Below are 12,500 nucleotides of genomic sequence, written 5' to 3' on the forward strand. Positions count from 1 at the left end.
AAGTACGGTCTGTCCAAGAGAGCTGTGTGAGTGGAGTTCCCCCACACGTGAGATGCATACTCCATACGAGGGCGGACAAGATCCCTGTAAATGGATAGCAGCTGTGCAGGGGAGAAGAACTGGCGGAGATGGTACAGAACGTCCAGCCTCGAGGAAGCTGATTTAATAAGAGAAGAGATATGAAGTTTTCAGTTGAGATTTTGAGTTAAGGATAGACCGAGGATGTTTAGTGTTGAAGAAGGTGATAGCTGAGTGTTGTCAAAGAATAGAGGATAGTTGTTTGGAAGATTGTGTCGAGTGGATAGGTGGAGGAACTGTGTTTTTGAGGCGTTGAAGGACACCAGGTTCTTCTTGCCCCAATCGGAAATAATAGTAAGGTCTGAGGCTAAGCGTTCTGCTGCCTCCAGCCTGGAATAGTTTAGTTCCTGTTGGGTGGGTCTTCTATTAAAAGACGTTGAATAATGCAGAGTAGAATCATTGGCGTAAGAATGGATAGGACAGTTCGTTTTGGAAAGAGGATCATCAATGAACAACAGAAAGAAAGTGGGAGATAGGACAGAACCCTGCGGAACACCACTATTAATAGGTTTAGGAGAAGAACAGTGACCGTTTACCACAGCAGAATTAGAACGGTCAGAGAGGAAACTTGAGATAAAGGTACAGAGAGAAGGATAGAAACCGTAGGAGGGTAGTTTGGAAAGCAAAGATTTGTGCCAGACCCTATCAAAGGCTTTTGATAAGTCCAGCGCAATAGCAAAAGTTTCACCGAAACGGCTAAGAGAGGATGACCAAGAGTCAGTTAAGAAGGCAAGGAGATCACCAGTAGAAAGCTCCTTGCGGAACCCATACTGGCGATCAGATAGAAGATCAGAAGTGGAAAGGTGCTTTTGAATCTTCCGGTTAAGGACTGATTCAAAAGCTTTAGATAGACAAGAAAGTAAAGCTATAGGACTGTAGTTTGAGGGATTGGAACGGTCACCCTTCTTAGGCACAGGTTGTATGAAGGCATACTTCCAGAAGGAAGGAAAGGTAGATGTTGACAGGCAGAGGCGAAAGAGATTGGCCAGGCAGGGTGTCAGAACGGAAGCACAGTTTTTAAGGACAATAGGAAGCACTCCATCAGGTCCATAAGCCTTCTGAGGATTGAAGCCAGAGAAGGCATAGAAAACATCATTCTTAAGAATCTTAATAACAGGCATAAAGGAGTCAGAGGGGGGATGAGTAGGAGGAATATGCCCAGAATCGTCCAGAGTGGAGTTTTTAGAGAAAGTTTGAGAGAAGAGTTCAGCCTTAGAGATAGGTGAGACGGCGGTGCTGCCATCAAGACTAAGGAGAGGAGGGAAAGATGAAGAAGTGAAGTTGGAGGAGATGTTTTTGGTTAGATGCCAGAAGTCCCGGGAAGAACTAGAAAAAAGCAAGGTTTTGGCATTTTCTATCAATGAAGGAGTTTATATATATATATAGATATATATATATATATATATATATATATATATATATATATATATATATATATATATATATATATGGATAGGATATGCTCAAGCAATTAGTGATCCGTTGGTGTACTTTACCTTCAATACCTACTTTTATGTTTTTGTAAAGCAATTCATGTTTTGGAGCTTTACCAAACGCCTTTTGAAAATCACGATAGACTACTTCCAGTGATTTGGCTACGTCATAAACCGAGAAATGGTCGTTATTAAACGTCAGTAGATTAAACAAACAAGAAATCTTGTAACGGAAGCCGTGTTGTAAATCCATAATTAGTGAGTGGCTTTCAAGGTAACTGACAAGTTTTATCTGTAATTAAACTCTCGAGAGCTTACTTACTACTGAGGTGAGACTAATGGCCCTGTAATTACTCAATATTTTTCCTGTCTACTTTCTTAAAAATTAATGTACTGCTAGCCATCTAACAATGTGAAGGAGAATGCCTTTTACGAAAGGAAAATTTAATATTAAATAAAGACGTGGGAACGGTTAGTACTTCGCTTTTTTTTATTCTTTAAGTAGTACAGAATACATACTGCCTACTCCTGGATTTTTATTAGTTTCAAAGGACTGGAGTGCATAAATGACTGTATCGGTAGCTATTGCTAAGTTGGGCGAGGTATGAATGGGATTTTTGTTAACACGTCATCGCTGATGTTGGTGTTAGTGACGATAAAACTAATAGTATTGAATATCGATGAAAAATAATTATCATTCTACTACAACACAATGTCAGAGCAGAAATCAAAAGTGTGCTTAGATTTTCCCAGGATAACCTACTCATCTATATTCCCAATACTACAGGAGAGTTGAAACTGGATAAGCTGATACACACCTAACAGTTCATATTAGTTTTAAGGTCTGTCCAGAAACATGTTGGCTTCTCTAATAAACTTTCTAGTGCCGCAAACAATGGTACTCTATAAAGTCTAGAGGCTCAAAATGTTACCAATGGACTTGTGGGCAGGAACTGTATAACACCAGCCTTGGGGTTACCATTATGAGGTGTTGGCTGGAAAACATTCCCTCTTTTAGGACGCAGGGATCATGAGTACTTTCTCCCAGTTCCCCTCATGGTCGCTATTATATTGTAATGTAGTTACACAGAAGCTGCAGAAAGCCAAGGGAATCCATCTCAGCAAGTCTGAGACAGGATCATGGCACATTCCCTAGCATTTGTCTGGATGGACGTAAGTAGATTGATAGATAGACAGATAGATACAGATGATGGATAGGTAGGCGGGTAATTGGGTATATAGAAATATCTAGATAGACTGACAGGTAAAAACTGATGCAGCAAAAATATTTTTTCCTCACCCTGAAAAGAGCTGGTTGATAAAGTACGGGTGGCCAGTCTTGACGCTGTATCTCACCACCTGGGTCAGCAAGGCCAGCAGCTCGCCCTGCGTCACGCCGGCTTCAGCCAAACACAAACTCATCTTCTTTTTCAGCTCCTCCGGGTCCTGCCACTCGATCAACTGTCGCGGAATACCGTCATCGTATCACATTTTGACTAAAAAAACAAAATAATTATCATGAAAACCTCATAACCTACAAAAAAATATCCATATCAGACCCTATGACATACCGTTTTTCGCAAATATCTTTCAAACGAAGACTCGGATCAGCACGGTGCTTTGGCACAGATTGTTTCACACACTCCGCTAATTTTTGGCGCTATTTTGCATTGCCAGATGCGGTTAATTATGGCGTTTACTCTTGCCTGTGATAGCAAAACCTGCGTGAGCCATTTACAAATTCGAACAGGTGACGTACGTGTTTGTGACGTGTATCCACCAACTACCTCCACTCCTGGCTTCCCCTACTCCCATCCCTTTCCCTCCTTCCTACCCTCCATTTCCCCCGCATTCCCTCTCTCCCCATCCCTCTTTCTCTCGTTTCCCTCCCTTTCCCTCCATCCCCCCTCCCTTCCCCCCCCCACTCTCTCTCTCTCTCTCTCTCTCTCTCTCTCTCTCTCTCTCTCTCTCTCACACACACACACACACACACACACACGAGCTATGTAGTGTAGGAGAGAGAGAGAGAGAGAGAGAGAGAGAGAGAGAGAGAGAGAGAGAGAGAGAGAGGGGTAGACTTTAGAGTTATACGAAGGTTGAATAAAATAGTGTTACTTTAGTGGTGCAAAAGTTCTCGGCAAGGCCACATGTGAGCTGGTATTATTTATTATACTGCAATTGCCTTAGAGTCAAACATACTGAAATGTCCTTTTTCTTAATAAATAAAATTATTTATATCAGTGATCGCTGGGCATGAAAAAAATCAACCTGCGGGCCCGTAGCTGAACCATCCTGGACTATGATCATTGGGCAAGGGGCGACAAGCCGTAGGAGTGAAGAGTCAGGGCGAAGCGATTTGAGCCCCAGTGCCACCGCGTGACGTCAGGAAGGGCACCGGTCTTTAGCTAATATTAAGCCACAGCCCCATGAAGATAGGTCACAGCTGTTAAGAAAAAGAAGAGAAGAAGGGGAGGAGGATAGGCACTGATTTATAATTCACAATAAATTAATTAGATAGGATTGCACTTCCATCTCTGTCGAGGGTCACAGAGGGGCATGAATCGTTGATAGGATGTAGTATATCATACTGTCAGTGTTGAAACTTCTACTTTAAAGAATATTTCCAGGGTCCATCTTCCTATATTATGAGATTTTGCTTCGAAACGTCTCTCTCTCTCTCTCTCTCTCTCTCTCTCTCTCTCTCTCTCTCTCTCTCTCTCTCTCTCTCTCTCTCTCTCTCTCTCTCTCTCTTTACCTTCTGCTGTCGATTCGTTCCTTTAAATACAGCATTTTCCACAAGCATAGCGAGCACTGCATTAATGAACGGCCCATGCCGCTCTCTGTCCGGACATGACTCCCACCAGCAGCTTTCTTCCAAGGTGCTCATGTTCGAGTCCCTTGACGGAGCATTCATGACGTTCTTCTGGTCTACAGAGTTTTTCAAGTTGTTGATGTTTTTCACCGGGCTGAGTTTTGATTCTCTAGATGTAGCATTTGTAGCGTTCTTCTGATCAGCACAGTTCCCCCAGCCACCACTCTTTTCCATCGGGCTAAGGTTCGATTCCATGAACGAACCACTTGGGGTGTTGGTTCTGCTCTCGTTATTCTTAGTTGCTGACAATCTGTGGAAAGAAAATGAAGTGAAGTAAGTACCAGACTAGGCGACTATAAGGATCTAATTTCATTGTTACTCCACTGTAATATACTGGTGGAGGGTTCTTGTATACTCTGTCATTATCTAGTGCGCACCACTGGAAACCTTAAGTGCAGCCCCGAAGTGTAGTCAGTAACGCCTAGAACTTTCTGGGGAAATAACGAGTCATAAGTATGGGGTGAGAACTGCGCAAAGAGAGAGAGAGAGAGAGAGAGAGAGAGAGAGAGAGAGAGAGAGAGAGAGAGAGAGAGAGAGAGAGAGAGAGAGACCAATAAAGGGCAAGGCTACTTTTTTTTTACAGTAAAGGAGACAGCACAAGGGCACACAAAAAAGGAAACAACAATAAAAAAAGCCCGCTACTCGCTTGTCCTGTAAAGAATCCGAAGAGGTCGTCGAAAGAGAGGTCAATTACGTGAGAAGAGGTGTCTTGATACCTTCCTCTTGAATGAGTTCAAATCGTAGGCAGGAGGAAATACAGATGAAGGAAGATCGTTCCAGAGATTACCAGCGTGAGGGATGAAAGAGTGAAGATGCTGGTTAACTCGTGCGTAAGGGATTTGGACAGTAAAGGGATGAGCTTGAGTAGCGAGTCGTGTGAGGCGGGGCCGCATGAGGGGGGTAGGCATGCAGTCAGCAAGTTCAGAAGAGCAGTCAGCGTGAAAATAATGATAGAAGATAGAAAGGGAGGCAACATGGCGGCAGAATTTGAGAGGTAGAAGACTATCAGTAAGAGGAGGGGAGCTGATGAGACGAAGAGCCTTAGACACCACTCTGTCCAGAAGAGCTGTGTGAGTGGGGCACCCCCACACGTGAGATGCATACTCCGTACGAGGGCGGACAAGGCCCCTGTATATGGATAGCAACTGTGCGGGGGAGAAGAACTGGCGGAGACGATACAGAACGCCCAACCTCGAGGAAGCTGATTTAGTAAGAGAGGAGATGTGAAGTTTCCAGTTAAGATTTAGAGTTAAGGATAGACCGAGGATATTTAGTGTCGAAGAAGGTGACAGCTGAGTGTTGTCAAAGAACAGGGGATAGGTGTTTGGAAGATTGTGTCGAGTTGATAGGTGGAGATATTGAGTTTTTGAGGCATTGAAGGACACAAGGTTCCTTCTACCCCTATCGGAAATGATAGCAAGGTCTGAGGTTAAGCGTTCTCCCATGTTATAATCATTGTACTGCTGAAAGGAAAAAAGGCCACCATTTGTCTCCTCCATATAATTATCATCTGCTGGCTAACTGTCGTTTCCAGAGCCTGCAATGCGGGCAATGCCATACCCGCTGCATGCAGATGGAGCATGTTCAGCCACGTAACAATGTCGGGAGTGACCACACGCTGCCCTTAGTTTCAGGAATGGCCACACGCAACACCTATAGTGTTAGGAATGGCCACACGTTACTTTTGGTGCCAGGAGTAAGGGAGTGAGGAAAGGATCGCACCATTATGGGATTATGTCAATGTAGACATTATAGCTCATCAAACAGGTTATTGTCAAACAGGAGAAAGTTTCTGTAGAGATCTGGATCTTCAGCCAAAAACTCCCTCATCAGTTTGTCATAATGGCCAAGCATTGGTCTCTGTTGCAGGTAAGGCTTGACCCACACCCGGCATGCTTTTCTTTTCTTCCATTGCCCGTAGCTTCATCAACAGTCGGGTTAACTCCAGTGTGTGTTGCAATGCAGTCTGCTGGCGGTAGTGAAGGTAAGCAATCACAGAATTCTTACAATGCAATTCCCAGTATACCTCAGGAATTCTTCTATAACTAAACCAGTTGATTTACTCGTATTTCCTTTGCAAAGATTTTTACCTATGCCCTAGGATTCATCAGTCTCGTCATTATGATAAATTCCTGCCTCAAAACCACCATCCAAGTCTTTTTTTCTTTTTTTTTTTGGCCTATGGCGCCGATAGCATTTCTTTGTGGGGCCTGATGGTCGGTCCCAGCCCGCTGTGGTGCAGGCAAGTGTTTATAGCGGCGCCATCTTGCTTGGCTCATGCTGCCCCCCCCCGGAGCTAATCTTTGATCCTCTCTTTAGAGAGAGAATCAAGAGTCCGGGTTGATCTTCAGGACAGCATGTGGGTCGTCTTAGGCCACTCGGCATTGTATGAAAAATTCAAGCTTGTGGCGGCGGGCGGGACTCAAGCCTCAAGCCCGCGTCCTAAAGCACGGTGGTGTGGTGTCATGAGACATCCCGGTATCGTGAGACATCCCATCCTGAATACATACATGAATTTTGACACGGTACCGTGTCTTTTGTCGACTGCTTGTCGGGATCTGTCCCACACAAGTTTATTTATTCTATTATAAAAGCAAATGATGACGCATGTATGTATATAACTAGGAAATCAACAATCACTCTTCTTTTTCTTCTTGTGACCTAATAAGTTTGCATCGCTTTTTCAAACTTAGATGCTTCACTTACTTACTCTACGATACTAAATTTTGGATTCCGCGATGCTAAGTTAAGGATAGGATGTCTCACGATACCGGATGGCAGATGACACCACACCGGCACGCTAACCACTCAGCCACCGCCTTCCCTCCACTTATTAATCCATTTAAACACCTCAGCCATGTCCTCCCGCAGTGTACGCCTTTCCAAGGAGTGCAAGTTAAGTCACTTAAGTCTATCCCTATATGTAGATTCCTAAGTTCCTGGATCATTTTCGTCATTCTTCTCTGTATTGCTTCAAAGGAATCTATATTTTTTTTTCTGTAACAGAGGCGCCAAAACTGAACAGCATACTCCAGGTGAGCCCCAACCAGTTTCGAGTACAGTTTATGGATAGCTTTTGAGCTCCTGTTGCTTACGCTTCTCGAAATAAAACCAAAAACCTTATTTGCGCGGTTTCTAGCGATTGCGTAGGGTACATTGATTTCTAGGTCAAAGGTCTGAGTCGCACGCACACCTAAACAGCCTAACTAGCCCCATAAAACGCACACCTAAACCTCTCCCGCAGCTGGAGTGATTAAGGGGTGCGTCATCAAATGTGTAGGCAAATTATTTGGGGGGTTATTAATTTCTTCCCACTCTAATTAAGGACGTTGCATTTCTCGATATTGAACTGCATCATCCATTTGTCGGTCCACTCATACAGAGTAACTCGGGCCCAATCCGATTACCACCATTAACCTGAACCTGTTGCGTTCGTCTATTCATCCCTCCGAAATTAATAAAGCAGTTGCGCGTGGCCGTGGTGCTCATGTGGTGAGCATGTGGTGGAAAGTACTACCCATTTATAGACCAGCCTGAAAGGAAGGATGAACAGCTGGGTGGGCTGCACGCCGACTGCCCGGACCGGATTCGAACCTGGGCCCGTGGATTCCTGGCTTGCAAGGCTAACCACTGCACCACGGAGGTGCCTAACTGTGTCGTTCCAACTTAGGAACAACTTTTTACACCTGAATTTATTTTTAACGGCATTTGAATGGCTGTAGGTTTCATGCATTTGTCTTGTGCCCCAAACAAATGTTCAAGGCAATCTTGATTAACGCCGCGCATTTCGTAATCGAACTTCTTATTCCTTGTTCCAACTTGAAGGCCCTGGCACTTGTCTACGTTAAAGGGCATCTCCCATCTATCAGACCAAGCTGAATTTTTTTGCAAATCCTCTTGGAGGCTTTGCCTGTCTTCATCAGTGTGAACCGAGTTACCAATCTTTGTATCGTCTGCAAATTTACTAATGCGATTATTGAGTCCAACATCCACATCGTTGATGTAAATAATGAAGAGCACTGGGCCAAGAACCGACCCCTGAGGGACGCCACTCTGAGTTAAATCCGTCGATCACCACTCTTTGTTGTCTGTTGCTCAACCAGTCAGCGATCCATTGGTGTACTTGACCGTCAATACCTATTTGTATTAATTTACAAAGTAGTTTATGATGTGGAACTTTATCAAACGCTTTCTGGAAATCAAAATAGACTATGTTCAATGATTTGGTTACGTCATAAACTGCGAAGAGGTCGTAATAAAAGGTCAATAGGTTTGATAGGCAGGATATTTTGTTATGGAAGCCATGTTGTGAATCCCCAATTAATGAGTGGCTTTCAAGGTAACTCACAATTTTGTCTCTAATTATGCTCTCTCTCTCTCTCTCTCTCTCTCTCTGCTAAATTAGAAGGTGTTCAACGTCGGGCAACAAAAAAATATCCCTTCTTTGCTCAACAAACCCTACGACGAGAGGCTTTCCACCCTTAACATGTTCTCTCTTGAGAAACGTCGCTTCCGAGGAAAACTGATCGGATGTTTTAAAATACTTAATGGACTTACGAATGTGGACAAATCATTGAAATCAAAATTGTTTATGGTCGATGACACTTTGCGAACGAGGAATAATGGCACAAAACTTAACTGTAGACAAGTAAATTCAGACTGCACTAAATTTTTCTTCACGAACGTTGTAGTGCGAGAATGGAATAAGCTCCCGCCTTCAGTGGTCCAGTGTAACACGATTGACTCCTTTAAAAACAAGCTCGACCGACACTTCCTTCAACTTAAAATTAACTAGGGTAGAAATGCAAAGTTTTGGAGCTATTTGATTAATGTAGAATCACTTAGGTTTAAGGACAGATCACCTAGTCTAGACCATGGGGGTCTGTGTGGTCTGATTTGCTATGTAAATTCTATGTAAATTCTCTCTCTCTCTCTCTCTCTCTCTCTCTCTCTCTCTCTCTCTCTCTCTCTCTCTCTCTCTCTCTCTCTTCTCTTCTTAACGCCTGGAACGATTTCTACGGCCAGAGTAAACTTTTCCAAAGGGACGGCATACACCTGTCCCCCATCGGGGCAGCCAGATTCGGAAGGCTCCTCAACAACGCCGTACGTAACGCCCGAACAACAAAAAACGACTCTCAGCCACGTCCTTCCATCCCGCCCGTGTAAATAGACACCATACACCGCAACAGACTCGTAACATTGAACCCGCCAGTACCACCACCTCTATTACCAAGCTTCAAGATAACCTAAGAGTCCTTAGTTTCAATGCGCGTAGCCTAAGAAACAAGTTTGATGAACTGCGATGTCTTGCTCTGACAGAAAACTTTGACGTAATTGCTATAACCGAAACATTTATCGACACCACTAATATTGATTTAAGTTCCGAATACAACATATATGGCTACAGATTCTTCAACAATGATCGTGTAAACCGTAGAGGGGGTGGTGTCGCCCTTTTTGTCAAAAGCTACTTGCAACCCACTGACAAAACACCAAGAAACAGTAACGTTGAACATTTGTGCGTGCGAGTAAACACTGCAAAAGTCAATTTAAATATATCTGTCACTTACAGGCCTCCGGGGCAATCACTCGATGCCGATCTTGAAATGTACAGCGTCTTAAGGCAGTCACTTAATAACAGCGACTCACTGATACGAGGAGACTTTAACCTCCCCCATTTCGACTGGGCGACACTGTCGGGTACAGAAGGTGAGTCCCACAGAATGATCGAATTTCTAGAGGAAAATTATCTAAGCCAAATGGTTTCTGAACCAACTCGACAACATAACATACTTGACCTTGTTATAGCGACCCAAGATAACCTAGTCAGTAATGTCACGGTAGGAGAACACCTCGGTTCCTGCGATCATAAACTAGTGCGCGTTGACATTAGAGCTCAAACATCGGTGACTGAAAATAAAGTAAAGGTGCCCAATTTCAAAGAAGCCAACTTCGTAGAAATCCGACGAAAACTAATAGATATGCAACTATCAGATGACGGCAATGTATAGGACGCCTGGCTAAGCTTTAAAAATCACTTACTCACTCAGCAGGACACATTTGTCCCCTTGTGCGAGAAGCGAATTAACACTAATAAAAGTCCACCTTGGTTTAATAGCGAAATTAAACACTCAGTCAAGGAGAGAAAATTGTCTTACAGGTTAAAGAAAGAGCAAAGCACGCCCGAAAACATTAGACTTTACAATGATGCCAGGCGACGAGTTAACAGATTAGTGCGTCAGGCAAAACGTAGATATGAAGAAAATATTGCAGCCAACTGTAAAAATAATCCGAAATCCTTCTTCAGTTACATAAACAACAGAAAGGCGATCAGAAGTGGAATTGGACCTTTAACAAACAGCGACGGTGCACTAGTGACTGACAGCCAACACGTTGCAAACCTATTAAACAATTACTTTTCCTCGGTGTTTAATAATAACAGTCCTCCCGCCACCACCAACAACACCAGTACTAATGTAAATCCCGAGCATGCATTGTCTAACTTTGAAATAAAACCCGATGAAGTCCTTAAAGCCCTCAAATCACTTAAAACTAATAAAAGTCCTGGACCTGACAAAGTATATCCAACTCTGCTGAAAGAAACAAAGTGCGAAATACTCTCCTCCCTCACAACCGTATTCAATATGTCCTTGCGACAAGGCATCGTCCCTTCAGATTGGAAGAAGGCTAACGTGACACCGATTTTTAAGAAAGGAGACAAAAAAGTACCAGGTAATTACAGGCCCATTAGTCTAACTTCGGTTGTAGGTAAGCTACTTGAGGGCATAATTAGAGACAAAATTGTGAGTTACCTTGAAAGCCACTTATTGATTGGGGACTCACAACATGGCTTCCGAAACAAAAGATCCTGCCTATCAAACCTATTAACCTTTTATAACGACCTCTTCACTGTATATGACGTAACCAAATCACTGGACGTAGTCTATCTTGATTTCCAGAAAGCGTTTGATAAAGTCCCGCATCGTAAATTACTTTACAAATTAACGCAAATAGGTATTGACGGCCAAGTAAACCAATGGATCGCGAATTAGTTGAGCAACAGACAACAAAGAGTAGTGATTGACGGATTTAACTCAGAGTGGGCTCCTGTCACTAGTGGCGTCCCTCAGGGCTCGGTCCTTGGCCCAGTGCTCTTCATTATATACATCAACGACGTGGATGTTGGACTCAATAACCGCATTAGTAAATTTGCAGACGACACAAAGATTGGTAACTCGGTTCTCACTGACGAAAACAGGCAAAGCCTCCAAGAGGATTTGCACAAAATTTCAGCTTGGTCGGAGAGATGGGAGATGCCCTTTAACGTAGACAAGTGCCAGGTCCTTCAAATTGGAACGAGGAATAAGAAGTTCGAATACGAAATGCGCGGCGTTAAACTCAAAAGCGTTCAATGCGTCAAGGACTTGGGGGTCAAAATCGCGTCAAACCTCAAATTCTCACAGCAATGCATCGATGCAGCAAATAAAGCGAACAGAATGTTGGGCTTCATTAAAAGAAACTTTGTATTCAAGAATAAAGATGTAATACTCCCGCTCTACAACAGTTTAGTCAGACCCCACTTGGAATATGCGGTACAGTTTTGGTCTCCCCACCATGCAAAGGATATTGCTAAATTAGAAGGTGTTCAGCGTCGGGCAACGAAAATGATCCCTTCCTTGCGCAACAAATCCTACGAAGAAAGGCTTTCTACCCTTAACATGTTCTCTCTTGAGAAACGTCGCCTCCGAGGAAAACTGATCGAATGTTTTAAAATACTTAATGGTTTCACGAATGTAGACAGATCAACATTGTTTATGATCGATGACACTTTGCGCACGAGGAACAATGGCGTAAAACTCAAATGTAGACAAGTAAATTCAGACTGCACCAAATTTTTCTTCACCAACGTTGTAGTGCGAGAATGGAATAAGCTTCCACCGTCAGTGGTCCAGTGTAACACGATTGACTCCTTCAAAAATAAGCTCGACCGTCACTTCCTTCAACTTAATATCAACTAGAGTAGAAATGCAACGTTTAGGAGCCTTCTGATTAATGTAAAATCACTTAGGTTTAAGGACAGACCATCTAGTCTGGACCATGGGGTTTGTGTGGTCTGA

At 43.4% G+C, this 12,500-nt stretch overlaps 1 protein-coding gene across 1 annotated transcript in view; it reads right to left on the reverse strand.

The window, feature by feature from the left end:
- Positions 1–12,500, reverse strand: part of LOC127004523 (cysteine sulfinic acid decarboxylase-like) — a 52,692-nt gene that overhangs the window by 29,325 nt on the left and 10,867 nt on the right. Inside the window, exons 2-3 of the mRNA XM_050872341.1 lie at positions 4,267–4,633; positions 2,812–2,972 (exon numbers count right to left, since the gene is read on the reverse strand). Of these exons, the coding sequence (XP_050728298.1) occupies positions 2,812–2,972; positions 4,267–4,578 (473 nt within the window). The 5' untranslated portion in view covers positions 4,579–4,633. The remainder of the gene's footprint in view (positions 1–2,811; positions 2,973–4,266; positions 4,634–12,500) is intronic.

The sequence above is a fragment of the Eriocheir sinensis genome, chromosome 3, assembly GCF_024679095.1.
Source record: "Eriocheir sinensis breed Jianghai 21 chromosome 3, ASM2467909v1, whole genome shotgun sequence".
Classification (NCBI taxonomy): Eukaryota; Metazoa; Arthropoda; class Malacostraca; order Decapoda; family Varunidae; genus Eriocheir; species Eriocheir sinensis.